The sequence below is a fragment of the Hippocampus guttulatus genome, chromosome 6, assembly GCF_054856545.1.
Source record: "Hippocampus guttulatus isolate MCC_2025c chromosome 6, RoL_Hgut_1.0, whole genome shotgun sequence".
Lineage (NCBI taxonomy): Eukaryota > Metazoa > Chordata > Actinopteri > Syngnathiformes > Syngnathidae > Hippocampus > Hippocampus guttulatus.
Window position 1 is genome coordinate 22,637,764 of NC_141266.1, and position 26,501 is coordinate 22,664,264.

General features: G+C 47.1%; 4 protein-coding genes across 7 annotated transcripts; 2 read left to right on the plus strand and 2 right to left on the minus strand.

The window, feature by feature from the left end:
- Positions 1–534: 534 nt before the first annotated feature.
- On the plus strand, positions 535–6,232 carry tlr21 (toll-like receptor 21). Its single transcript, XM_086114422.1, has 2 exons — positions 535–585; positions 3,029–6,232. Exon 2 carries the CDS (start codon positions 3,097–3,099, stop codon positions 6,034–6,036), a length of 2,940 nt encoding a protein of 979 aa, XP_085970548.1. The 5' UTR covers positions 535–585; positions 3,029–3,096; the 3' UTR covers positions 6,037–6,232.
- Positions 6,051–11,438, minus strand: prr19 (proline rich 19). 4 transcript variants are annotated; one of them, XM_086114426.1, is made up of 6 exons: positions 10,693–10,729; positions 10,342–10,420; positions 9,668–9,785; positions 8,175–9,119; positions 7,442–7,587; positions 6,051–7,363 (listed from the first exon to the last, which is right to left on the minus strand). In XM_086114426.1, the coding sequence occupies exons 4-6, from the start codon at positions 9,112–9,114 to the stop codon at positions 6,872–6,874; spliced, it is 1,578 nt and encodes a 525-aa protein (XP_085970552.1). In that variant the 5' UTR covers positions 9,115–9,119; positions 9,668–9,785; positions 10,342–10,420; positions 10,693–10,729; the 3' UTR covers positions 6,051–6,871. The 4 variants fall into 4 exon arrangements, with proteins under 4 accessions (XP_085970552.1, XP_085970550.1, XP_085970551.1 ...); XM_086114424.1 differs by lacking the exon at positions 9,668–9,785 and having other exon boundaries at positions 10,693–11,438; XM_086114425.1 differs by lacking the exon at positions 10,693–10,729 and having other exon boundaries at positions 10,342–10,681.
- Positions 11,439–11,535: 97 nt separating this feature from the next.
- Positions 11,536–14,874, plus strand: pafah1b3 (platelet-activating factor acetylhydrolase, isoform Ib, gamma subunit). Its single transcript, XM_086114427.1, has 6 exons — positions 11,536–11,689; positions 11,911–12,043; positions 12,928–13,017; positions 13,120–13,236; positions 13,309–13,431; positions 14,146–14,874. Exons 2-6 carry the CDS (start codon positions 11,963–11,965, stop codon positions 14,404–14,406), a joined length of 672 nt encoding a protein of 223 aa, XP_085970553.1. The 5' UTR covers positions 11,536–11,689; positions 11,911–11,962; the 3' UTR covers positions 14,407–14,874.
- Positions 14,875–15,059: 185 nt separating this feature from the next.
- Positions 15,060–25,707, minus strand: ceacam1 (CEA cell adhesion molecule 1). Its single transcript, XM_086114421.1, has 13 exons — positions 25,545–25,707; positions 25,145–25,438; positions 23,653–23,934; positions 22,513–22,776; positions 21,433–21,708; positions 20,937–21,188; positions 19,573–19,848; positions 18,455–18,706; positions 18,033–18,308; positions 17,021–17,272; positions 16,307–16,579; positions 15,595–15,843; positions 15,060–15,507 (listed from the first exon to the last, which is right to left on the minus strand). Exons 1-13 carry the CDS (start codon positions 25,597–25,599, stop codon positions 15,425–15,427), a joined length of 3,084 nt encoding a protein of 1,027 aa, XP_085970547.1. The 5' UTR covers positions 25,600–25,707; the 3' UTR covers positions 15,060–15,424.
- Between the last annotated feature and the right edge of the window lie 794 nt (positions 25,708–26,501).

The window sequence follows — 26,501 nt, forward strand, 5'->3', positions numbered from 1 at the left end:
TACCTTATCTTCTGCACTTGATGATTTTTTTTGATTCAAATTTGGCTGTGGTGAGCCAAAATTAGAAGACATTTCTTTTCACTTTACGGCAACTTTGGGTGAAATTGGATAATTTTCTGCGGCACACCTGATATTCTCCGTGCTGTACATTTGTGGTTGGGAATCACCGATCTGAAACATTCAAACATAACACACACATGCGATTATAAGCGAGTAGCGGGAGTAGCATGAGATACACGGTAACCTTAAATTCCTCCACAAGGTTCCTCCACAATCTCACTCACCCCCCTCCCCCCATCTATACATATGGTTGATGTTTTATGATTAGTTTAATAAGTGCAATGAAACTGTCTTTATGCATTTTGACTCATTATTTATTTTGCTAATCACATCCTTCCAATAAACATCCCATTAGCCGCAAGTGTGTTTGAGCTGTCATTTTCACGTTTCGCTCTTTGGATTTGTTCAATCTTTATTTGACGTCACTAAAGCACATATGTGAATCGCAAAGGCCAACAGTGTCGTCTTCCTCTTTCCGACGAACGAGACACAGCGAAGGCAACAAGGCGCATTTCCTTTGACCGGGTGAGACAAAATAATACTGCAATCGATTCATTCTTTGTCAATTACTCATATTTGTCTTTTTTCGCGCAACGTTATGTGAAGAGTGTGCAAAAGGGTGTGTTCTCATAGAGAGCCCGAAGTGGTCAAAGTGTGTTTATGTTGCAATGATTCCTTATTTTGGAATGCACAAAAAAATGGAAAGCGTAAGAGAACGATACGTTGTTACATAAATAGTGCAGCGATACAAATGGAAGCAGTTTTTTTTTTTTTTTTTTTTTTGTCCATGTCAACTGTCACAACAGTTCACACAAATTTATTTTTATTTAATTTTTTTGGACAGTGAATCATTCTTTATCTCACACTACACTGTATTTTCACTGTCGTGAATTTTATATAATCCCCATCACGTAGCAGTGGGTCAAATACGGCTCATGGGCCGTATGCCGTCCGCAGTCATTGAATGTGGCCCATCCAACATTTAAAACAATCAAGAGTCCGATGTGCAGAAGAAAAAAAAAAAGTCCTTTGACTTCAAATAATTTGAACATTTGCAGCGGTCGCACATGATTAAAAGATGTTAAACAAACATATTATTCACTTATATTGCAGAAGTTACTCCGTTTTTTAATCACGTGATCGATAAGTACCTTTTAAAGTGAATTTGGTCATTTGGTTGGACGTAAGCTTTAAGTGCTTTAACTAGGATTATAATCATTATGCAAAATGAGAGTCCATTATTTTAAGATTAAAATAAATACTTTTACATATTTCAACCTCACTTTTCTTTTTCTCTTTGCCTTTCGTTTTGGGAATTATTACGCCAATCACATCCTTCCAAGAAATATTCCATTTGCCCAGTGCATGTGCGCGTGTGTTGTCAAATCATTGTTTAAATTTTATTTCAATTCTTTAATTGATGCATTTGATTAATTATAGGTAATACAACATAGCTGTAAAAAAAAAAAAAAAAAAGCGAAACAAGAACTCCCGTGTGCAACTAGGTCCTGTCAACATGTGAATAGGGAAATGACCATTTTTAACCAGGAAATGTCAGCCTCACATTAATGTTTACTCAGGCGCTCGAGTGAGGATTTACACTCGAGGTTCAATGTGTGTCAGAAGCCAACTTGATGCGTGACTTGTGTGTGTAAACGTTCAATTTGTTCGAGATCGCAACAATTTTCGTTTCGTACATCAAATGCATTGTCCACATGGAAATGAATTGAAATGCCAATCATATGCCCCCCCCCCAAAAAAAAACCCCAGCCAAGTTGTTCACTTTGTCAAAGAAAATGAGCACTTGGAATGGAAAGAAATAAAGGGGATTTAATAAAGGGTCATTTCTGTACTTACTTTACGTGTGTTGGATGTTTGACCTGAAGGGATGCGGCGTCGTGAGCGACATCAGGAAATGGAGTCCGGTTGGCCAGCCAAGTGTGAAACGTCCGGGCCGGAATCCTTTAAAAAATGACGTTATCTTCCACTAGCAACTCATACTCAAACTCAGACACATAAAAAGATCAACGAACAGTCAGCAAGTATGACTTCACGATATCACTGCCTTGAGATTCATTACTACTTTCCCATTAGCCGTGAATTCGTCACCATCATGTGGCACCTGAGGTTCTAACAGAAAGAGGACCAAAAAAACAAAAAGAACCCCGAATAATGGTGAGTTGTGAATAGGCCGAGGTGAACAATAATACAGGGGAGCACAGAGAATCTCCCAATGAATCGTCCAGGTCCTGAAGTGGCAACACAGCGGAACCTCTGTTCACGAACAATTCAGTTGACAAACAAAATCTTCCAAGAAACCTTGCCTTGGTTCGCGACCACAAATCGTAATACTGTTGACAAACAAAAGGGAAGTAACGGCTAGACATGAAATGATTTTTGCGTTTGTCATTTTGCGCCACAGATTGGTTTTGCAAAATCCGCCATCTGCACTTTGAAGAATAAAGAGGTCATCAGGCAGCCCGTGCGGTTTACGCGGCGACTGTTTTGACGCAGCCAAAACCTCAAATTCGACCTCGAAGAAAAGGGCAGAAAAATGATTGTTGGTGTTGACGACGGAAAAACTGATTCTCGGTGGTGATCGCGTTAGCGAAGGTACCGTATAACATGCGAAGAGGTGTCAACGTCGCACAGTGATTCGCTAGCAAGTGCGAGTTAGCTTATTTCTATCTTGACGCTAGCAAGTGCGAGTTAGCTTATTTCTATCTTGGTTTAACTACGCACAAAAGAACTTCATGTCTGAGACTGGAACATTAGTTGCATTGCCGGCAATTTCAACGTTTCAGCTCGTGAACGGAGTCTCCAGACGAATAAAGTTTGTGTGCCGAGATTGACCGTGTGAGGTTTTCGTTGGGAGGGCAACAACGCGTTCAAAATTCTGGCGGATGCCGTTTTCGGACGGTCGTAAAGATTGATGTGATGCGTGTTCTGTCCTGGTTTCTACCCTCAGATTACTCCGATGAAGGTCCAAAAGTAACGCGGAAAGGCGTCGGCGCATCGACGGGAGCAAGCGGGTCCATGGCGGCTCTCGTCTATCGGCTGTTGCCCTTTGGGCTGGTCCTGGCGGCGGTGGCGGCGTATACCTTTAAGAACTGCATCGAAGAGAGGAACTCGAATCGACGCAGCTTCAAATGCAACCAGCGAAGGGAGACGAACATCTCCGTCATCATGGACGACCTGCCGCACCACATCGTCACTCTCAGCATTTTGAGCAACCCGATCAGGTACATTCCCGACAAAGCCTTCGCCCGCTTCCAGGACCTTCGCCTGCTTCGGTTAGACAACAACCGTCTGAGGGCCATCGAGAGCTCCGCTTTCGGGGAGCTGCGTCAACTCAGGTCCCTCAACTTGTCCTTCAACAACATTTCCGAGCTGGGGCCCTCGCTGTTTGCCAGCTTGCACAATCTGACCTTTCTCTCTCTGAGGGCCAATCGACTCAAGCGGCTAGCGGGAGGAATTTTCTCAGCCACGCCCAAGCTCTCCACTCTAATGCTGCAGCAGAACCTCCTCGCCAACTTCACGGAGATCGTCCGTTCCGTGTCCAACTTGAGCGATCTGTTCCAACTCAACCTCTGCCTCAACAACTTCACCTCTCTGCGCCACGACCGCATTCCGTTTCCCCGCTCCCTCTCCAAGTTGTATCTGTGTCGAAACGACCTGTCCACGTTGGGATGCGAGAGCTCCTTCCTCTCCGCCGTCAAGATCTTGGATTTGTCCTACAATTCCCGACTCGCCGCCGAGGCTTTTCTGGGCGTGGACCTGGCGCGGACCAACTACCTCAACTTGCGCTCGACGGCGGTCAACGTGATGACGCTGTTGAACATCAGCAACATCCACGCGGGCCACGTGGACTTCACGGGCATGAAAAACAACTTTCATCTACTGGCGCTGTGCAAGCTGCTCAGGCGGAAGGTGAAAAGTCTCAAGGCGCTGCGCCTGGGCAGCAACGGCATCAGGGAATTGAAAAGCGACACGCTGTCCCATTGCCCGAGAATCACGACGTCTCTGGATCTGTCAGGAAATCATATGAAGAACTCCCGAAACAAAATCTTGAATTGCCTGGGTTTCCTCGGCAAGAATCGATATTTCAAAAAACTGGTCCTGGAGCACAACCACCTGACCAACTTATACTCCTGCTGGCATGTGCGTCCTTTCCGGGAGTTGGAGGAGCTCAGCTTCCGTTACAACCGCATCCTCAAGGTTTCCGCCTACGCCTTCAATCACACGCCAAACGTCGTGACGCTGAATTTAAACATCAACATCATCTCCTTTCTCAGCCGGAAAGCTCTCAAGGGGCTGCGCAGGCTCAAGACGTTGCGTCTGGACAACAACCTCCTCACCGACTTGTTCAACGACTCCTTTGAAGATCTGTTCGCGCTGCAGACTCTCAACCTGCGCAACAATCGCATCTCGGTCATCTTCAACCGGACGTTCTACCGCCTCGGCAATCTGACCACGCTGGACCTCGGAGGGAACATAATCGTCCGGATTCATTCGGCGGGATTTCGAGGACTGGGACGCCTCTCCAAGTTGTACCTGGACGGAAACAAGCTGAAACAGATCGACATGAGCCTCCACGCCGTGTTTCGGCACACGCTCACGGTGTTGGATTTGGAGGAGAACTTCATTCGCTTCTCCAGCCTGAACGCCGGCTCCCCCTTTGTGAACTTCAGCAGGCTCGGCGACTTGAAGTTGGGAGGCCAGCGTCCTTACGGCCTCACCCACTTGCCGCACAAACTGTTCCGCGGCCTTCGCAGCCTCACGTCCCTTTATCTCACCAACAATCAAATCTCGTACTTTGCCGCCGACGCCTTGGACGAGCTGACGGACCTGCGCTTCCTCACGCTGGACAAGTGCTGCGACGTGAACATCAGGCTGCCGCCGGGGGTTTTTAAGAATCTGCGCAACTTGACCAAGTTGACTCTGGAAAACGCCGGCATCCAGAACTTCTCCGGGAAGGTGTTTGGCAACCTCACCGGCTTGCAGACGTTGCAGCTCACCCACAACGGCATCCAAAGCCTCGACGTGGACGTGTTGAACGGTCTGCCCCACCTGCGCTACTTGGACATGCGCCATCTTCCGCTCAGCTGCACTTGCCTCAACAGCTTGCTGCAGAACTGGACGGTGCACAACGACAGGGTCCAAGTGGTGTACGTCTACAATCTGCCGTGCCAGGAGGGCGAGAAGAGCAACTTTTACAACTTTGAAACCGACGTGTGCTACATCGACCTGGGCAAGTATCTCTTCTTCAGCACGTCCGCCGCCGTCGCCCTGTTGGTCGCCTTCCCGCTGCTTTACGTCAAACTCTACTGGAAAATCAAGTACGGCTACTACGCGTTTCGCTCCTGGTTCGGCGAGCGGTGGCGCAAGTTCCGAGAGGAGGAAGAGAATTGCGCCTACGACGCCTTTGTGTCGTACAACTCCAACGACGAAGACTGGGTCATGCTGCAGCTGCTGCCCAACCTGGAGGGCAAAGGCTCGTCGTTGAAACTGTGCCTGCATCACCGCGACTTCGAGCCCGGCCGGGACATCGTGGACAACATCGTGGCGGCCGTGTACAGCAGTCGCAAGACCATCTGCGTGGTGAGCCGCAATTTCCTCCAAAGCGAGTGGTGCTCTCTGGAGATCCAGCTGGCCAGCTACCGGCTCTTCGACGAACACCGCGACGTGCTCCTGCTCGTCTTCCTGGAGCCCGTCTCGGAGCGCCAAATATCTTCCTACCACCGCATGAGGAAGGTCATGCTGAAGAAGACGTACCTGCAGTGGCCCGCCTCCGACTGCGTTGACCCCGAGCGAGCCCGGGAGCTGTTCTGGAGTCAGCTGCGGCGTGCGGTCAAGGCGGGCAGCAAACTGGAGACGGAGGAGAATGAAGAAACTCGGGCGGCGCCGGACAATGACGATTTGGGAGATTCTGACACTCAGACTCTCATAGCGGATGGACATTTTTACACGGATTAAATAGTTTGTGTAGATTCTCGGTCATCCAGTTCATTTAATCTGCAGAAGGTGAATTGAGAACAGCGTAATTCGAGCGCAACTAAAAAACATGGTCCTCTCATTTTTGATATTTTTGGAGTCATTTGAATGAACATAGGTCACAGACACCGGGTAACTGTTTGAAATTCTAAAATAAAATGCACGTGTCGCCCTTCAATTTTCTTCATGTCATGACAGTGGTGCCTTGAGATATGAGCGCCTTGACTAACGAGTTTTTGAGAGACAAGCCGTCGCTCGGCAGATTGTTTTGAATTTGCCATGACATTCCACGCTTTCTTCTGGGTTTATTGTGACTATTTCTAAATCAAACGGCAAACTTTCACTGCTTTTTTTTTTTGGGAGACCCAATGGCTTATGATGAGTGTTTAGCAAAGAACTAAAATAAGCGGATAGGATATACGTTACGGTCCATGTGCACCCAACTGGTCTAAGTATGGCATTTTGATGAATATTGCATTCGTGGAATGAATCAGATTATTCCATTTGTTTTCATCTATCCTGATATACCGCCCTCTTATGTTGATTGAAATTGATATCGACGTGCCCTCCCAGCTTGCATCGGGAGCGTTCGGTCTCGAGAGATTTGCAGTGCGAGCCCGGGAGCACCAAGACATACATTTCGGTCGCCAGCAGGGGGCGGTGTAGGACAAAACGGCAGCCGCCTGAGATGGATGAAAACGAATGGAATAATCTGCAGAATTCTTATTCCAATCATGCAATATCCATCAGGATAGAGCGTTCGGACATGTTTTTGTAAAGAATACTTTTTTCCTAGAGTTCTAATTGAAGTGGTGCGTTAGTATAGTTTCCTGGGGTGAAAGGACCAGCGCTTGGGGCTTGACAAGGACGCGAATAAAGATGGAGTGCTTTCGAGACTGTAAGGGTGGTCGCGGAGGGAGGTTAAAGGGTCGGAGGAAAAAGTGGGGGCAAAGGAATACTGCTGACTTTCAAATAAGGCGTCCCGCTGCAGGGGAAAGTTCTCCCGTGAATATCGGCCTGCCAGCTCCTGACTGGGGCCTTGTTGCGTGGAGCACGCCTGCGACCGACTCCACCGTCCCTGCGCAAAACGGTCCTCGAAGGGATCCAATGCGATGGTGGCTTTGCCGAAGTCGTACGCCGGGGGTTCCACAGACCAGGAGTCCGGCGGGTCGAACAGCCCGTGAACCGCCGCAGACGAAGAACTGGAGGAACCGAAGTCCATGCTGAACTCCGGCGAGATGCGAGGCCTGATGATGTCCTCCAAGAAGCCCGCCGAGCTGCCCTTTGGGCTTGTTAGCCAAGCGCCGATCTTCACAGGAGACAACGGAGAGGATGAAGTGGCTAAAGGCAAAAAATAAAATAAAAGAAAGATAAAAGACGTTCATACCTGGCTGACGTGCTGCAGTGGCGAGCCACCGAGATCCCAGGAAACCTGCTTCGTTCCTTTCCTTGCGTTTTCCAAAACCAGAGAGTCCTCACTTCCGAAAAAGAAGGAATCCGATGAGTGGGCTTGAAATGGTGATGGGAATGCGTCTAAAAAACAACAACAACAAAAAACATTGCCGTTTATTCACTTCGATATGAACCAAGCTTTTTGTCAGCCATGCGTAAATTAAAAAATCCAAGGGAAAACAACACTAAAAAATCTAAGGGAAAAGAATGTTTGAAAATAATTTTTAAAATACCAAATAAGTCTGGAATGCCATTTTTCTCTCTCTCCCCCTGTCCCCCAGCCCCCTAATGACCTATTTGAATCTCAAATAAAAGGTTTTAAAATAAATGTTAAATTTATTTACTTTTTTGTTTTAATATTATTAAGATTTGTCCTCCTCGTCAGTCAAGAGCTAGCTTCTATTCCCGAGAGAAAGCTAACATTTGTCCGGGTTTGCAACCCTACTACCTGCAAAACGGTCGCTGTGATGACAGTGACGGCTATTATAAACGCCATATGAAGCATGAAATCAAAATGGTACCACATTGTCTAAGCGGAGTAAATCAAGCCTTTGAGAGGCATCTTAACGACAGTCACGAAACATAACGGAATAGTCCAGTTGACATCGATTCATTGCCCTGAGAATACAAGCACAGCGTATTTCGGCTTCTGGAGCTTGTGGACCTACCCGGCGTCAAGCGTCTGTCCCGGGCTTTCCGATTGTGCACCTCCCTCCTGGGGTGAGGGCGGGGCCCGGTGCCCGAGTGCATGTGGAGGAGGTTCTGCTGCAGGCGCTGGCCGTGCGCCTCTCGCAGGGCTCGCAGCAACACCTCCCTGCTCTCCGCCACCAGGTCGCGCTTCTTCGCTGAAGGGAAGCGCAAGGCCTCGCGCAGGCGCCGAGACACCGCGGCGACGGACTCCCGGGTGGCGCCTTGACTTTGGGGGTGCGCCTTCACCCCGGTTCCTGCAACGATGGGTCGACGAAGAATGGGGCTGGGTGCTCGCTCTAGCTCAGGGGGCTTCTTTGTGCGGTCGGCAGAAGGCGGCGGCCTCTGGCGTGGATCGGGTTTCCAGGTCTTTGCCAACGGGGCGTCGGCAGAACATGCGGATGAAGGATGCTCTTGTTCTCTTTGGCTCGGCATCTCATCTGACGCCTGGCTTTTCTTCTCGCAACCTTCCTGGGCCCGAGTGGCTTGAACCTCCTCATCGGGGCCACTGGCGTCACTCATGACATGCGAAGACGTCTCCTTAACCTTTGCCTCCTTCTTCCTGAATAACAGCCGCTCAATGTCGATGGACTTCACCTCGCGATTGAAGAGCCCGCGGTGGCCGATGAGGCGGGCCTCCGTGATGACGCTGGCTTCCTGCGTGGGAGCCAGCGCCTCGCAGAGCGGCGGCAGAGGCGACGCACCGTCCCCCCTCCTGCCGTGACGGCAGCAGCCGTGCAGGTGCCTGACATCCAGGCCGCCGTCAGGGTGGCAGCGGCCCATTTTGACCTTGCAGCCGTCCTTCCTGCCTCTCGTCTGACTGCGCTCCTTACGCGACCTCAGCCGTTTCGTTTTGTGCTTGCTCGTGCCTGCTTGGCATTTGCAGGTGCTGATGGATCGCTCCTCTGTTGCGTGGTTCATCTTGACTTGGGGGGGAAAAAAAAAAGAAAAAAGAATTTGTGTGTGCCAAACATATAGTGTATATTATAGCTCCCAATTTTCAACAAAGGAGTTTGATTGCACCCGGCAGTTGACATTTACTGTCAAACTAAACATCAAAAAAAAAAAAAAATTATACATTGTATGTTTAACCCTGGAGAATCCACAGGGTCAAATTTGGCCCCTATAAATTCTGCTACTCAAATGCTACCCTTAAATCCCAAAGGGTCAAATTTGGCCCTAATCCTAAATTAAGATTAAAGCATTGAATATTTGAAAAACATATTTTAGTGTTCAGTGAACATATACCAGACATTTAATGGATAATTCGTCATTTTCCAAAGAAGAAAAGGGTTCTTGGGTTCTCCAGGGTTAAAACAACCACACAGATTTGCTTTAGGAAAATCCATGTAGCAAAACTGCACTGACAGGCTAATTAATAACATCTGTGTAATGGTGTAACCCTTTAAAACGGATAGTTGAACACAAAATGTGGAGCAACACATGAAGACAGACATAATACAACAATACTCACAGGCATAGATTCTTTATCCTCTGCAAAAAAGACGACTAGTCTTACTGCAGCTTAATGAGGGTTTGTGACAGTCTCCATGTTGTGTATGTCTTCAGGATACCACCAGAGCCCAAAGGTACTATGGCGCAGAAATATTTACCCATGGACTCTTTTAAATTGTACAAATGCAGCATCTACTTTCCCGTACAAGAGATAGGAGCATGTGAGGGTGGTGGCACGTAAACTTCAAATTGGGAGGTAAACGCAGAGAGACCAGAATAGCAGAGTCAAGCAATTCAAATTTCAGTCGCTGTCTGCTGGAATTACAAAACGTTACTGTGAGGTGAATGACAGCGCAGCTCCTCAGCGTAAGCTTCAAAATTGTTAAAGTCCCCCCCCCCCAAAAACTAGCCCGCATTGATTTTAAATACAAAAATACAATCATGATATGCGTTTATTGTAGTTTGCACTGCTGTAAAATTAATCATACTGAGGCTTTACTTTTTTTGTGTAGCAACACGAGCTAAATATTTGAAACAACTCTCAGATGACGCATAGCAGTTCTACCCTAATGCAAAATATATCGTTCAATAAATACCAAAACAGCACATTGATTTCTTGTGAGCAAGTGTAGCTTATGTTGTGGCCCTGTTGCAGGTACGCACTGTATTCGATCAAACGTCCTCGTTACTTACAGACTGGCGAGGTCGCCATCTATAGGATGTCAGCAAAGCCAGAACAAGAGACGGATCAGATCCGAGGAGGCCACGGCACCTGCAAACCAATCCACATTTGTCATATTTAAAACAAACAAACAAACAAAAAAATCACCCTGTACGAGGGCTCATAAACGCTGCAGCCGAGCACGCCCGTTAGCCGTATAGAGGTGATGCCCAACAGGTGCAATTTTAACTGAAGACGCACCTGAATTAAGTTACTACACTCTGTCCAAGTTAGCTACGACCAACTTGAGCTGGATATGGCTGAATTAGCAGAGAATCCTAAATATAAAAAATTGAAAAACAACTGCCGATAGTTTAACCTACCTCACGGCGATTTTTAAAAAAAATTGAACTGTCGCTCCAAACACGTCGCTATAGATGCGCCATGGGAGCGCAGCGGTGGCGCGCTTAAATATCGCACTGGACAGATTCATTGACGCACTCCAACAGGGGAGTTCCACATCATAGCGCACCCCTTTCTGCCATTTCCCTATTTAAACAAATAAAACGCACTGTTTGAAAAGTAATATTTATTTTTCCCTATTTTGAATAAGAGTTGTAAAATACCACTAAGGGAGGGAAGTTTTTCGAAATACAATTCAATTTTACCTCCAGGGGCAGCAATAGTACGTGCCGTGAGCGTGAGACTTCATTCCATTTTGGAAGATGACGGGATTTTGAATCTCCTTCATGATCTTTATTGAACGTGCATGTGTTCGCTAGTTTATTTCAACATATAACCTGACGCACAACTATTTTAACGACTAAGGTTTAAATGAGCCGAATTGATCTATAAGAAAATAAAAATAAAGGACAATAGAGACAGTATGGCGGAATTAACAGCGAGCATTTCGTACAAACGTCAAAATAAAACTATTCCAAAACAATTACCGAGAGATTGAGCGACATCACGGCGCGTTCATAACATTTTAACCGTCACGTCCAACGCGATGTTTGTTGCTTATGCGCCTGGCGAGAGCAGCGGTGGTGCTCTTCAAAGTCCGAACGAGACAGGACCGGTCCATTGAGACAGGCTTGGAGGGGAGTCTGCTAACGGAGCTCATCCTTTTCTCCCATTTTATCATTTATAGGGAATCAAGCCCAGTATTCACATACCACATATTTAACATTTTTCTCTTATCTTGAATCGTGGTTGTAAAATACTACGAACGGTGTGAAATGTTTCAAAATGGATTGTGCTTTAACCCCCATGGGGAGCTATGGTACGTTTGGTGAGCGTAAACCTTGACTTCCTGAAACGGATTTTTTCGGGGATACGATGGGATTTTGCACGAAATAGTTATCTATTTTCAACGTGCATGTAAGTTTATGATGGTTTACTCCAACGTATAATTTGACGCACAATTAAATTTAACGCGTAAAATTCAAACAAGCTGCATTGTTTTGAAATAAAAAACAAACACAAAACAGAAACGCTAGCTGCTAGTGCTAATTTAATTGGCGTTTAGAACAAACGTTCGGTTCGCCGTGCTCGCACTTTCTTTACTGTGTGTTGTTTTTTTTTTTTTGTCGATGAAACAGAAAGTGCCGAAGCCATACGTGCCGGCTTTGAGACACAGATCGAAGCTGAGCCATGAGCGCTGACGAGCGAAATCCGGCCGCCACACCCACCCCCTGTGAGGATACCCAAGGAGACGGACGATGGATGTCGATGGTGGGTTTGTGTCTCAACGTTATTTTAATGTACGTCATCTCCCTAACGACGACTTCGTCGTCATACGGTCAATCTACATGCGTTTTGGTCCAACGAGACAAATCCACATGCAAAACCCCGCTCACCCAACGGATCGCCAGCATCCGCTAGTACAGTAAATGATGCAGGGCTAGAAAAAAGTTGACTAATCCGAATGAGTTAACATAAAAAATAAATCGAACCAAAATGTTTGCCCAGACCATCGACGCACCATATTACGGCAGCCACACTTCTCCAGTCTTCCTGAAGCTCCATTGTCCTGCGATAAATTACTTTTGGCTGTTTTGCAGCTTATCAGCCCCCTCTATTGGCAGAAAGTCCCGATTACTGAATTAGTTGATTGAATGATTGATAATTGATTCGATAGTGACAGTATTAAACTGACACCTCCCTAAAAACTTTTATAATTGCCCGTAAGAACCACAAGATGGCGGCAAATCACAGTTTTTTTTTCTAAATGAAGCTCCTCGATTCACTTCAGCACAGTTCCTTGGCACTGATATGACACAGTGGCAAAGCACTGTTTGTCGAAATTAAGCTTCAATTCAACACAGTTCATTGGCACCAGGAAGCCACACGATGGTTGCAAAGCAATACTTTTTTTCACCTCTATGCTGAAAGCAGTATGTAAGTGAGTAAACCACAAATGCAAAATGTATTTACGTTAATAACTTAAATTGTACTGCACAGCCGCATGCTTTCCTGTGAAGCTCCATTTGCTGTTCTGTGGTTATCCCCACACTCTTTCTATAATCAACGTCCTCTCAGACCCTACTGTCGTGATATCACAAAAATCCTCCATGATGCTACTTCCTGTAAGTGATAGTTCTACTGCGTGTGTGCAGCACCACCGCTTCCTGTCCGACAGCAAAGACAAAGAACCCGATGTCCTCTTCATCGGCGACTTTCTGGTGCAGCTCATGCATCAGTTTGGTGTAAGAAACTATCCTTTACGTCCATTATTTCCCCCCAAATGTACGCTCATGTCTAAGCCTGATTTGTATTTTGGGGCGGGGGTGATGGGGGGACTTTTGCAGGTGTGGCGGCAACTCTTCTCCCCACTCCACGCCCTCAATTTCGGGGTGGGCTGCGATGCCACCCAGCACGTGCTCTGGAGACTGACCAACGGTGAACTGGACCACATCAGCCCAAAGGTATTCAGTTCATTTCATCCATTCTCAGCATGAGGATGCTGTGATGTCATCGTCTCGCTTTTGTCTTTCCAGATCGTCGTGCTGTGGGTGGGGACTCAAAATCGCGGACATACCGCAGAGCAGATCTGCGGAGGCATCATGGAAATCGTCCAAGTGGTCAAGAACAAGCTGCCGCACGCTCACACGCTCGTACTCGTAAGTGCCCGTCGCGCCTTCGTCGTACTGCACTGGTACAGAGCGAGTAATACAAACGTAAGAACAACAATGAGGATGATGGTGATAACGAGAAGAAAACACGAATGTTTTGGTGTAATATTGGTTAGAAACTGTATATATATTTTTTTTAATATTTAACTGCCACTGGTATCAGTGATACCAGTTTGGGAATCAATACATTTTTTTGCTAGACACTAGGAAAAAAAAGTACTTGATTTTCGGTTGTACATGATAAACATCTATTAAGGTAACACTTATTTTTGAGGAAAACATGGGAAATTTTTTTGAGAAATTTTAATCACGTGCAACCGATGTACATGTTCAAATTATGTAAATATAAAGGATCTTTTTTTTTTAAGAGTAGATTTCCTGTGTGTCAAATCAGTAAGGAAAAAAAAATTACCAATCTTAACATTGATCCCTGGATCTTAATTTATCTGGATCAGATTTGCAAGAGTCACACCTTTTTAAAGTATGCATATTGGTGACTACGATACCGGCCTCTGTACGACTTGGTTTCGTTTTAGTCCAATACAATCAATACCGGTGGCAGTGCCAGTCCGTTACTTGGTATTGTACATGCATTTTGAATCATCAACAATAGATATCGCCTTGGAGCAAATGGAAAAGAAACGCATTGCTTTGAAGTGACGCTTCAGAAGAGATTCTTCCGAAACAACCTCTTCAATGCAGGGACTCCTACCGAGAGGTAAATCCCCGAACCCTCTGCGGGAGCGCAACGCCAAGGTGAACCAGTTGGTGCGGGAAGCCGTCGCCTACCTGCCTCACGCCTCCTTCTTGAACGTGGATCCGGGCTTTGTGCACTCCAACGGCAGCATCTCCCACCAGGACATGTACGATTATCTTCACCTCAGCCCGCAGGCCTACCAGGCGGTGTGCGAGCCTCTGCATGCTCACCTCAAGTCCATGCTAGACAAATCTGCTGAGAACTGAGGAAGACGTGTGTGCGAGCACACACACACACATACACACAAATATACACACATTGACGAATCGCACCGGTCCTTCACACTCTGCTAGCTTAGCAAGAATGATGTAAAGAATCGAAGACGACGCGCCCACGGGCGTGGTGGTTTTCAATCACTGTTACAGGTAACGGGACCAAAACGCTTAGTGAAACAAAATGTGAAACGCTAGAGAGAAAGAGTAATTGTCCCGCTTCAGTCCCCATAAAGCTCCCCTACCTGTTTTCGTCCAGTGTTTACCTTCTGTATATGACATCATCATTGTCCTCAAAGCACTTTTTGCTGCAGCTTATTATATTTCAAAGCAACAGATGAGAGGCTGTTACGTGTCCTGTGTCGGTAGGCCCCGCTTGAATTTGGCCCTTAGGAATATTTCACTGCTTCCATTTCTGAGCAACGGAAGCTGAGAAAATGAATTAAAAGAGAGACAGCAGCATTTTTTTGGGTGTGTTTCCTGGTATCTCCCGTATGCTGATGCCGCTTGCTGTCTGAGCAACTTCTGAGAACTGTAGACAGCACCTCGATCGGATTTACTGAGTTCCCGCCCTCCTATGCCCCTGCCCCGATCCCTCCATATACCCGTCAGTCAAAACTAATAAGACAACACGCCACGAGGCCAACCAGTCTTCCAAGGTTTACTGATTTTGAAATAAATACTACAAATCAACGCATGATAAAGTTCACACACACACACTCCGTACAGTTTGTTTGATCTCACGTGACTTTGGGCGGCGGCGGGGGCGGGAGAAGTGCAAGAGTTGATTGTGATCAAGTGAGAAAATGGAGCCACTTTGAAAGGATGAAAAAGTGTGTTCCAGTGCAGTGACAGCGATAATCACAACAGGCTGCCATTAAAAATGAAAAATCTCAGATTGTTACAAATGTCCGTGCGTCTTCTCCAAACAACCAAAAATGACTGACAACAAGGACGCCCGGCCCTCTTGTGTTTTGTCACCTACAAATTGAAAAAAATGATTTGGGGCTGTTCAGTAGAAGAGAACCTGCATCATAAAAACGCTTATGATCACGAGCGCTTTTTGGGATGGCGAATGGAAGGCTGAAGCGGAACCTGAAAGAGAAAGAAGACCATTTTCAGTCAATTTCAATGTCAATTTATGGCCGGAATGCGGTGCCATTTAACGAGAGTCGTATTCACCGAAAGGGTTGAGGGACTTAGTGTGAGACAAGGTGAGGTTGGTGACGGGGTTCGTCGCCTTGCACGTGTAGTTGGACACCAGCAGCGGGATTTGGATGACGCTGCCGACGCCGATGACTGATGACGGCACGTCATTTAGAAACCATTCGTACTCGCTTTGCGGGCGCGAATCGGCCACGCACGTGATGGAAATGGTGAGGTCGTTTGTAGACAAGTCTGGACCCATGATAGCCACGCTGAGAGGGCCATCTGCAAGAGGATGAAAATGCCAGAATTAGGGTAATGTGCTCCCTTTTACGAGCTCCAGTTAGGAGGCGAGCAGCAGTATTTTGGACCAACTGGAGATATTCCGATTTTTTTTTTTTTTTTGTCTGTATGTCATCATTCACATTTCAAATGAATTGCGACCTCAGTCTGTTTGGTCGTGTGAAGCAAATGCGTCCCCAAAGTGATCTACATCCGTCGAAGAAGCGATGACGTCTTTTGATCATGACCCTTTTAATCATGGCAGATCAACAGAGGAGTCATGCGGGAGGAGGTAGAAATATTTTGGGGAAGAGAAGCAAGGCTTTTCGATTTTATTTCATGGAGACGTCTACTAAAGATGACGTCACGTCGTTGCCGCACGTAATAAATGAACTGTTTGCGTGGCTGAATTACCAACAACACCACAAAGACATGACCGTACTTTGTCAATTCCTTCAGTACTTACAGTTTGCCAGGAGGTTGTACTGGGGGCTTGGGTGAGGACCAACCAGATTGCTGGCGACGCACTCGTACGTGCCGTCGTCATCGCGCGTCAAGGGCGCAAAGTGAAGCTTATTGTCTTCCATGTAGTATTGGGAGTGATTGGTTGCCGACAGGTGGGTGCCGTCCTTCTTCCACTCGATGGATGTGTACGGCCCGTCCACCACACAGGTGAGCGTGAAGTTGTAGCCATCGATGGGAATCGTGTCATTTTTCACCACCACTGACTCGATGTTCTCTGAAGATGACAGCACACTCGAAGGAAGTACAGTAAGATAGGGAGCAAGCCCAAACGCCAATTGCGGAATGATCCAAGTCATCGTTGAGAATCGCCCATTTTAATATTTTAACCTGGAAATGTACCACAGACTGATCCCAAAACTGTTTTATCATTTCAAACTATCTTACATTACACTTAAGTATAAATTACACATGATTTGATTGATTGATTTCTTTTTGAAAATTTTTTAGGAGCCTGTCTCACAAACTGGTGTCGCCCATCTGTCGCGGTTCCAATGTGGGAGCAAATGGACAATGTCTGTCGGACAGGTTAATTTTTATGAATCCTGGCTAAATAGAAATGAGCAATTTGTGTCAAGGAAGTAGGCTGATGTGATACATCTCCACTGATGTTTCCGTTCTTTAAAAGAAAACGTAGAGTACTGCTGCGTGTTCTTACCAATAACATTGAGCGTCAGAGCTCTTGTGGTGTTCTTGCCTGACACAGGATTTCGGGCCATGCAGGTGTATTGTCCGCTCATGTTGAGCGTCAGAGGAGGAGTCACGTACACGGAGCTGTTGGCAACCAGGCTGATGTTGAGCCACCAGCTGAAGTGGCTGTTGGGCAGCGACACTGCCGAGCAGCTGAAGTTTACCGACTGTCCCTCCACGGCCATCGACGGACCATAAACCATCGGCGTCTCCGGTCCAACTGCAACCGTAAAACGCAAAGTTGGTTTGGCTAAGCGCCTCACGAGGTGTTAGTAAAGCTGTACGATTTCTTTCCACTTCAATAAATAAACACCTCACCTCAAAGAGACGCCATGACTAAAGCATACGATGATTAGTGTCGAGCCAAACATAAAACAAAAGACGTCTTCAGATTTGAAACAATCCCCACACTTTTCTTTTGACAAACCTGTTTCACTTAATGCTAGCTATCAATGCAAATAGTAATATAAAATATTTTTAAAAATTACATGAACCTCCCTGTGTGGAGTTTGCATGTTCTCCCCGGGCCTGCGTGGGTTTTCTCCGGGTGCTCCGGTTTCCTCCCACGTTCCAAAAACATGCCTGGCAGGCTGATTGAATTCTCAAAATTGTCGCTAGATGTGAGCACGGATGGTTGTTAGTCTGTGTGTGCCCTGTGATTGGCTGGCAACCAGTTTAGGGTGTCCCCCGCCTACTGCCTGAAGACAGCTGGGATCGGCTCCAGCATCACCCGTGACCCTTGTGAGGATAAAGTGGATCGGAAAATGGATGGATGGATGAATATATAATTGCAATGAAAAATATAGATAGTATTTTATACCAAACAAGAAATGCATTTGTACAAGTAAAGGCCTCCCGCTTTCACAAAAGCACCCAATCGTATGGACCATTTTTTTGTCTTTGGCCGATTGGCTGGGGGAGAAATTCTGGTTACACTTCAACATACACGTGTGACCCGACCGTCTCCATGTCATACTCACAATTTACAATGAGCAGGTGAGGAGGGCTTGGTAGCTGTTGAGCCGGATTAATAGCCCAGCAATGGTACTGTCCGGAATCATTACGGTGCAGCTCGTTGAGCGTGACGGTCCGATTATCCATGGACATCACGACCCTGGCGTCCGTGATCAGGGGCTGTCCATTCTTTAGCCATAACACTTGGTCAGCAGGCCCGGACACGTTGCATGTCATCATGTAGGAGTATCCTTCCACAGGAGGATGCACGGGCACCTCGATGTGTACGTGTTTGATTTTCTCTGAATCAAAAATAAACACAAAGGTGGTTTACGAGTCACTTTCAAGAGTGGAAATATATATGCTGTAAAAAGGGTACTTGTTGAGATAGGTAGGCCAAAGTGTGGTGGGATTCTGAAAAATGGTGAAAATGTTCACACGGTCTCACCGAGAACGGTCAGCACGGTGTCGGCGGAGCTGTTGTCACCGGTGATGGTGTTGCGGGCCGTGCAAGTGTACGTGCCGCTCATGTTGGTGCTGAGAGCACTTGCTAGGTACACGGAGGTGTTGGCCACAGGGGTGCCGTTGAAGAACCACATGTACTGGCTCACGGGATATGACAAGGCACTGCAGTTGAGTGTGGCGCCGCTTCCTTCCACGGTCACAATGGGTGATGTGACGTTTGGCACCCCGGGTCCATCTAAAACATAAATATTGTATCACTGTCTGTCATGACACTGACGATACACCGGTTGCATCATTGGCTGTCACGATACAGCATCGAAAAACCGGTCGCACGTCTTCGTCTCCCTCGCTCCTCATCGCAAGCCAACGGTCTTGAACTTGGGTCTTAAACTGGACAGTGATTTTAAAGTGGGCCGGCAAATTGGTACCGTTGTTAAATCCGGCTTCTTTCATTTTAGGCAGCGGGCTAAAGTCAAGCCTCTCCTTTGCCAAGAGCACAGTAATTCATGCCTTTGTCTGGATTCCTGTCATGTAGTTTATTTTGGAGTCAGACAATCCTCCATTGAGTGTCTCCAGTCGGTCCAGAATGCTGCCGCCGCCTCTTGACTGGTACTTGTAAGAGGGAGCACATAACGCCCACTCTGGCATCCCTTCACTGGCTCATTTGAGAGTTCTTTTCCAGATCCTTATATTTGTTTTCAAATCTTGAAAAGGCCTCGCCCTTTACTGCCCATCTTTAAAACCTTTCATGCGGCCAGTAATCTGATGATAAACTGTCCGCTGCAGCAACCGCTGTCCCCGAAAGGGTTAAAATTCATCTTAAAACTCATTTTTATTCTTTGGCTTTTGACTCAGCACGAGACTTTGAATTTTACCGTTTTTGTGCTTTCTCCTGTCTTTGTAATTAATTTCTTGTTTTATTGTTGTATGAATTATTTTTGCTCCGTTTACAGCCCTTTTTATACAGCGATGGTTGTTGTAAAGTCCTCTATAAATGCAGTTGAGTTGAGTTTTATCTCATCATCTGTGACGACACAACAGAGATACACAAGTGGTCTCGCCATTTATCACGATACGGCATGTAAAAAAAAAAAATCTCACATATGACATTGAGGGCATAATTTTCACTGGTGAGGCCGCTGAGAGTGTTGGAAGCTTCGCAAGTGTAATTCCCATTGTGGGAGATCAAAACAGGGTCAAAAGTGAGGGTGGCGTTATTCAAGGAGAGGCTTGTGTTGCCGTCCGGGTACAGTGGGGCGCCGTGATGCATCCAGGTGATGGTCTCTACGCTTCCTACGGTCTCGCAGGTGAGGCTGAACATGTGGTTCAGGATCGGATGTCCACCAGCCGCCGTTATCGAGGCCATGCTCACCGGAGCTGTGGAAAGGTTAGAACATAAGCAGACAGAAATTCCTCATATGGTGAGGGCCTCTAGTATTAAAAAAATATATATCTTGGGGAGGGACTATCGGTCGGTATACACGAGCTCCACACTAACTCAGTCGATGCTATTGCTTTGGTTAAATTGGGTTGATTATCAGTCAGGACTGTCAGAATCCACTACAGTGACTGACCATCTCTTCAAACTAAATTTTCGAGTTACAAAACGCCTCGACAGGAAAACATTGCCTCTTGTTACAAAAGAAATGTCAAGATACGAAAAGTAAAAACACAGTATGGGCTGCTACTCGCAGCTCCGAGTTTCCTGAATGCAACATACTTCTAGCTGCTCTGCCGTTGGCTATTGCCTAGCATCTTCCTGGCATCCCATTGGCTAAGAGGGACCTCTACTGTATGTTTTGTTACATATTTTGATGCATTTTTCTGCTCTAGAAAGCATTTATGTCTGAATTTTTGGGGGCTTGGAACAAATTAGGGCATTTACATGGAAAACGCGTCCCTACTTACAAACTTTTCTTGTTAAGAAATTTCTTCCATCCATCCATCCATCCATCCATCCATCATCTACCGCTTATCCGGGGCCGGGTCGCGGGGGCAACAGCTTTAGCAGGGAAGCCCAGACTTCCCTCTCCCTAGCTACTTCTTCCAGCTCTCCCCAGGGGATCCCGAGACGTTCCCAGGCCAGCTGGGTGACATAGTCTCTCCAGCGTGTCCTGGGTCTTCCTCGGGGTCTCCTCCCGGTGGGACATGCCCGGAACACCTCACCAGGGAGGCGCTCAGGGGGCATCCGAATCAGATGCCCAAGCCACCTCATCTGGCTCCTCTCGATGTGGAGGAGAAGCGGCTCGACTCTGAGCCCCTCCCGGATGACCGAGCTTCTCACCTTATCTCTAAGGGAGAGCCCGGACACCCTGCGGAGAAAACTCATTTCGGCCGCTTGTAGCCGGGATCTCGTTCTTTCGGTCACGACCCATAGCTCGTGACCATAGGTTCTTCCAATAAATTTTAATAAGTAGAGGTACTGCTGTATTTGAGGAAATACGGTATTCCCCCCCTTGACTTACCTAAAACGGTAAGCATGTGGGAGGCGGTGCTGTTTCTTCCCGTGACATTATTGAAAGCCATGCAGGTGTACATCCCGCTCATGTTGAATGCCAACGATCCCGTCAGGTACTCGGCGGTGTTTGCCACTTCGGTGCCGTTTAAGCTCCACCTGTACACGCTCGGAGGATGGGAGCTGCTGGAGCAATTGAGGAGCACCTGGTTTCCAATCAGGGCCAAGGAGGGAGCCGTGATCACCGGCGTGTTTGGGCCGTCTTCAAAAGCAAGCATTACATGGGTTACAACAGGATTAGCGCTATTTTCATCCGTCACGATAGAGAGATGTCATTTTTATTTGAGGCTCTACCTCAGTATGTTCTTGTGTCAGCTAATGATCAAAATTAATCAAGTTTGATTAGCATCGATTCCTATCAAGGAGGTCAGACGAAAAGGCATTCCAGATCTTTTTTTTTTTTTAAGTCAGTGCTATTTGTCAGTGGAACAAACGTTTTGACTTACAGTAGACTTCCAGGATGTACGAAATGCTGGTCATGTTGCTGACGGCGTTGGAAGCCTGACACTGATACTGGCCAGCATCTGCGGGCTGGGCCGGACTCAGAGTCAGCGTCCGGTTCTCGACATCAAAGACGGTGGTGTTGTCGGCGGACACCAGGTGACCGTTCTTCAGCCACTGGATGAGGTCTGTCTCTCCGCTCACGTGGCAGTTGAGGGTGAACGGCTCCTCGGCCACCGCCACTCCGGCCGTGTGGTTCACCATCACGGCGGTGATGGGTGCTGTGGGACGGATTCTTGTTTATTGGAAAACATCATTAAAAAAAATACAAATCAGATTTTATGTTGTTAGTTTCGATCTCAAATGGTACGAGATTGACTTCATAAACCAGTTCGGCACGTAAACCCGCATGAAACCGCCAAGACTTTGTTTGGGATAGAACCAACTTGAGATGCGTTGTGATGTGCGGGCGCCATCGTCAAACTTTGGGGACAATAACATGCCATTTCAAAATCCGTCCATCCCATCCACGATCCCCCTCTTATTCTGTCGAGAGTCAGATAATCCCCTGGGTTGGACGCCAGTCAATCGTCGGGCATCCAGTATATGGACAGCCGACAACCCACTAATCCGTCCACCTATTTTCAACAATTTATGCTGCACTGAATCATGGGTCACAAGTAACTGAAGCCTATTCCAGGTGAGTGTGGGCAAAAGGCCGACGACATCGTGGATTCGTTGCCAGTCAATCACTGGGCCCAAAGAAAACAATACCAGCTGACTGTGGGCGGAAGGCAAACTACTGTGTGGATTGTTTGCCGTCGTAGGGAAAACAGACAGAAAAATGGGAAACTATTTTGCACCGTTAACCCTGTGCAAGGTCACAGGAAATCATTCGTGCCCCATTTCTCTATTCAACTGCTTCCTGAAAGGCAGACCCTGCATTGGTCATCAGTAAGTTGTAGCGCACTGAGAGATAGACATGAGAAAGATATGTTCAGGCTCACAGGAAATTGGAGCACACTGAACCAGACAACCCTCCATCCATTTTCAAGCACTTATACCAACGGGACAAACAAACTTACCCATGATCCTGATCACTGCGCTAACACTGCTGAACCTGGATGTGACGGAGTTGTACAGGTGACACCGGTAGTCGCCCGAATGGCTCTCCTCGACCATCGGTAGCTCAAGTTGCGCCCCGGTATGGTTGAGGTTCATCCCGTCCAGCGTCCAATGGATCGTCGCGGCGGGTTTGGACTCGGCCGAGCACGACAGGGTGATGTGTGAGCCCGTGATGTGGGTGTGCATCGGCGGTGTGACTGACACAGCGGAGCCCGTGGGTCCGTCTAGACAAAAGAGGTCGGGGGGGGGGGTTCACGTTCCAGAAACACCAGCAATGGTGCTCAAATTATGGAGAGACCATATTAAAGCAAACAAACAAACAAACAAAAAAAAAACACTTTTTAAAGTTTTACCTCACCAATGCACTTTCAACATATACTTATGAAAATATTTTACTTATTAAGGCCCCCCCCAACAAATAAATAAATAAAAATAATTACAAGCCTTAAGCGTGTCAAAGGTACTGCACATATCGTGGGGTCTGTGAATGTGCATGTGACTTGAAGAGGCGGGCCCTGGTGGGCTGGCGTGTGATATCAGTGAGCCTGTGTGTGAGTGTCTGGTTGAAAGCTGTGGCCTACAGCAGCTTCTGAGTGTAGTCATCTTCTCCTTTCCCCGCGCACGAAGGCATGACAGTCAAAATATAGTGTTCACCTGCTATCGGTGCGGGTAAAAGAAACTACAAAAAATAAAAAATAAAAACGAACAAAGCCAAGCAACCTATCAAAACATGCCGTATTTATGTTTGGCTTGATTGAAAGTTAGGGCCATTATATATCCTTAGCATGTTATAATTTTGTCAAAATGATGTGACTAAAACAAGACTCAAACCTTTTTGACTTTTTGTCAACTAAAACTATTTAATATCGATCACAAAAAAGTTTTTAAGAGTAATCAGCATTTTCTCGTCCAAAGACTTAAAACTAAGATGGCTGCCAAAAATGACACACGCAGATTTTCGTCCAATACAAAAGTACCGTAGCGAAGGTATAGACGAGTTCATCGCCTCCATCGTGTTGTTACTTTTTCCTTTTCAAGTTGACGCAAAGATGATCACGATTCGTCGTTCGATCGGTGCCGCAGCGACGCTCGTAACTCACAGCTGATGTTGAATTGTGCAGACAAACTGATTCCCTGGCTGATGCCGTTGGTGACGTTACACTTGAACGGGCCCTCATCGTAGCGCGTCACTTTGGCGAGGGTGAGCGAGGAGCCGTCGTCGTTGAAGTGGACGTATCCGCCGGGCGTCACCTCGGCCGTGTCGTTGAGCCACTGGAAGGAAAGGGAAGTGCCCGTGACCACGGCGCAGGTGAGCGTCACCGTGTCGTTGAACTCCACCAGGTCAGTGCCGTTGGTGGTCATGGACACGCCCGAAATCGGCTCTGTGGAGAAAGACAAGCCGACAAAAGTTTTGTTGGACACCGGGACAACTGTGAGAAACAAACGCGTCATGTTTTCAAACCTGTGGTGGCACTTCATGTTTAGATTTAGAACAAGGGTGCCCAAGTCCGGTCCTCGAGAGCCCCCACCCATTGGGATCGTTATCAGGCTTCTGCAAAGCTTGCTGATGAGCACCCCCCACCCCCCCGATTTAGAGTAAATAAAGTGCTGTGTTGGTGTAACAGCGTGAAGAGTTCTCCAGATTCTGAAGCTTTGTAAGGCCGTCAATGTTGAGGCTGACGTCACTGCGATTGGATGAGATAGCCCAGGAGCAAAGTGCCAGCCAGAGCCGGCGAGTGTGTGCAAGATAGCAGAGAGACAGAAAAGCTCTGCGTGGTTGTTTTTTGGTGTGCCCCCCCCCCCCCCCAAAACCTAAATGGCGCACTTTGTTGACAGTGCCGCTTCTCAACTGTAAACTGGAAAGACTCGTCTTGTTCGATGTGACCTGTGTTACGTTTGAGTCAAGTCTCGAAGGTTTTCGCCCAGGAGAGCTGGAAGTCATAAAACTGGCGACTGGAGTCGGACTTCTATCAAGTGGCGACAGCACAGGTGTCAAACTCAAGGCCCGGGGGCCAGATCCGGCCTGCCACCTCATTTTATGTGACCCCGTCCCCAAAAGAAAATCATGCGTGTCAACTTGCATGGTCCTTGCTAAAATAAATAAATAAATAAAATACAGAAATCATGTGAAATAAATGATGTTGCGATTTTGCAGTAATTTTGTTACCCTTACAAGTAATAATGCGATAATGCGATGAAACATGTTTGGGGTTTCACTGTCCAAACGGTAACTCAAAAGTGGCCCGCGACAAAAAGGAGTTTGACACCCCTGGGCTACAGTATCCCAACTCTGCTGGATTGGTCGCCAGTCAATCACAGGGCCTTGGCTGGAATTTAAAACACCCTGAATTGGTTGCCAATCAATCACAAGTCACATCAAAGCATCCATCCATTTATGTACTTATACACTGGTCCATTTTCAATTTTTAATCCCGTTTACGGTTCAAGAGGAAGATGGATCCGATTTTAACTAATAGACCACCTCGATCAAATGACTCGGTCAAGTGGCCACTCCAAGCTTTTGACCACTTGATCCATTTTCTCCTGCTAAGCCTGCCGTCTCCAGTTCGTCTCTCGAAGCCACTTCCTTACCTTGAACCGACAGCACTAACTGGGAAGCGGAGGAACCCACGTCCTGCAGCGTGTACGTCCCGGACTCCCCCAAGCTGAGCGACATCACCGTCAACGCTGACGTGGTGGAATTGAACAGCACCCTGCCCGTCCAGTTGGCGGCGAGGATCGCACCTCCGGGGATAATGATCACCACCAGGTTGTTGTTGAAGAGCCACGCGCCCGTGGTGACTTGGTTCTGGCTGAAAAGGGTGACATTTTTCCCCACGGCGATTGGGTTCTCCGAGGCGGATATGGACTGACCGCCCGCACGATCTGGTGGGGGTCGAGGGCAGGGGTGGGGGTTGGGGGGGGGGGGGGGTCAGTCGCTCTTCAGCACTGCTTGGTATGGTTCAATTTCAAAAGATGTGACGAGTCTTACCTGTCGAGCAGGATAACACGGATATGATGATCAGACACATTAGCGGAGGATCCATTGCTGCGTTCCCTTGGGCCTTCTCAGCGAAACTAATTGAAATCCCACGCGCGGTGACCAATCCTGCCTGCTCTCTTGAAAGCAAATATTTGCTCTGCACAAATTTCTGTTGATGCAAATGCTCAGCAGTGCCACCACAAAGCCACCACGCCCTGTTTTGCCCTTATCCTCCCGGAGCTGCGCCGCAGGAGTGTCCATTTACTGTAAACCTCTCATCTTGTCCGGCAACTTTCCGTCCACTTGTCGCAGGAGTGTGTGTGTGTGTGGGGGGGGGGGGGGGGGGGGTCAACGCTGACGCCTTGCATTCAACGTTAACTTATAACATGAGGACCTTTGAGCCCCGGCAGCATTCCTTCAGATGCTGAATAAACACTGGAATTTTTAGCGGTGAATGAACGATTTCACATCCGCCCATTGTGTGAAAATTGGAGTCAGGCAAACACACAAGTAATTGATTGTGCCAATATTCAACAACTTGCTTAACTAACAAGAAGCCACTTTGCAAAGTCAATTCATCAAAACGTCTTATTTAGTTGTTATTTAAAAGATGGGGAATCCTTTTTCAATTTGATGAGGATCTATTCAACATTTATGAAAAACCGAAATCATATTTACAGCCGTGCCTGAAGATATGATTTTGGTTTGTTTTGTGACCGTGGCCTGAACTCACAACACTTGACTCATCTTTCCCAATTGATATGAATGCAAATGCTTTTACGCAATCTGTTCCAGCCTCCCTCCCAAACAAAAACAAAATGTTTTAAATGAGACAAGTAACACTCAGTATTTACTTGATAAAACTTATCCTAATGAATATAATCAAAACAGGATGTAAACCATCGGTTTGTGTATCATGATTAATTTGTTGCAGCTCCTTCTGGTGTGCGCAACTTGGCCCCTGGA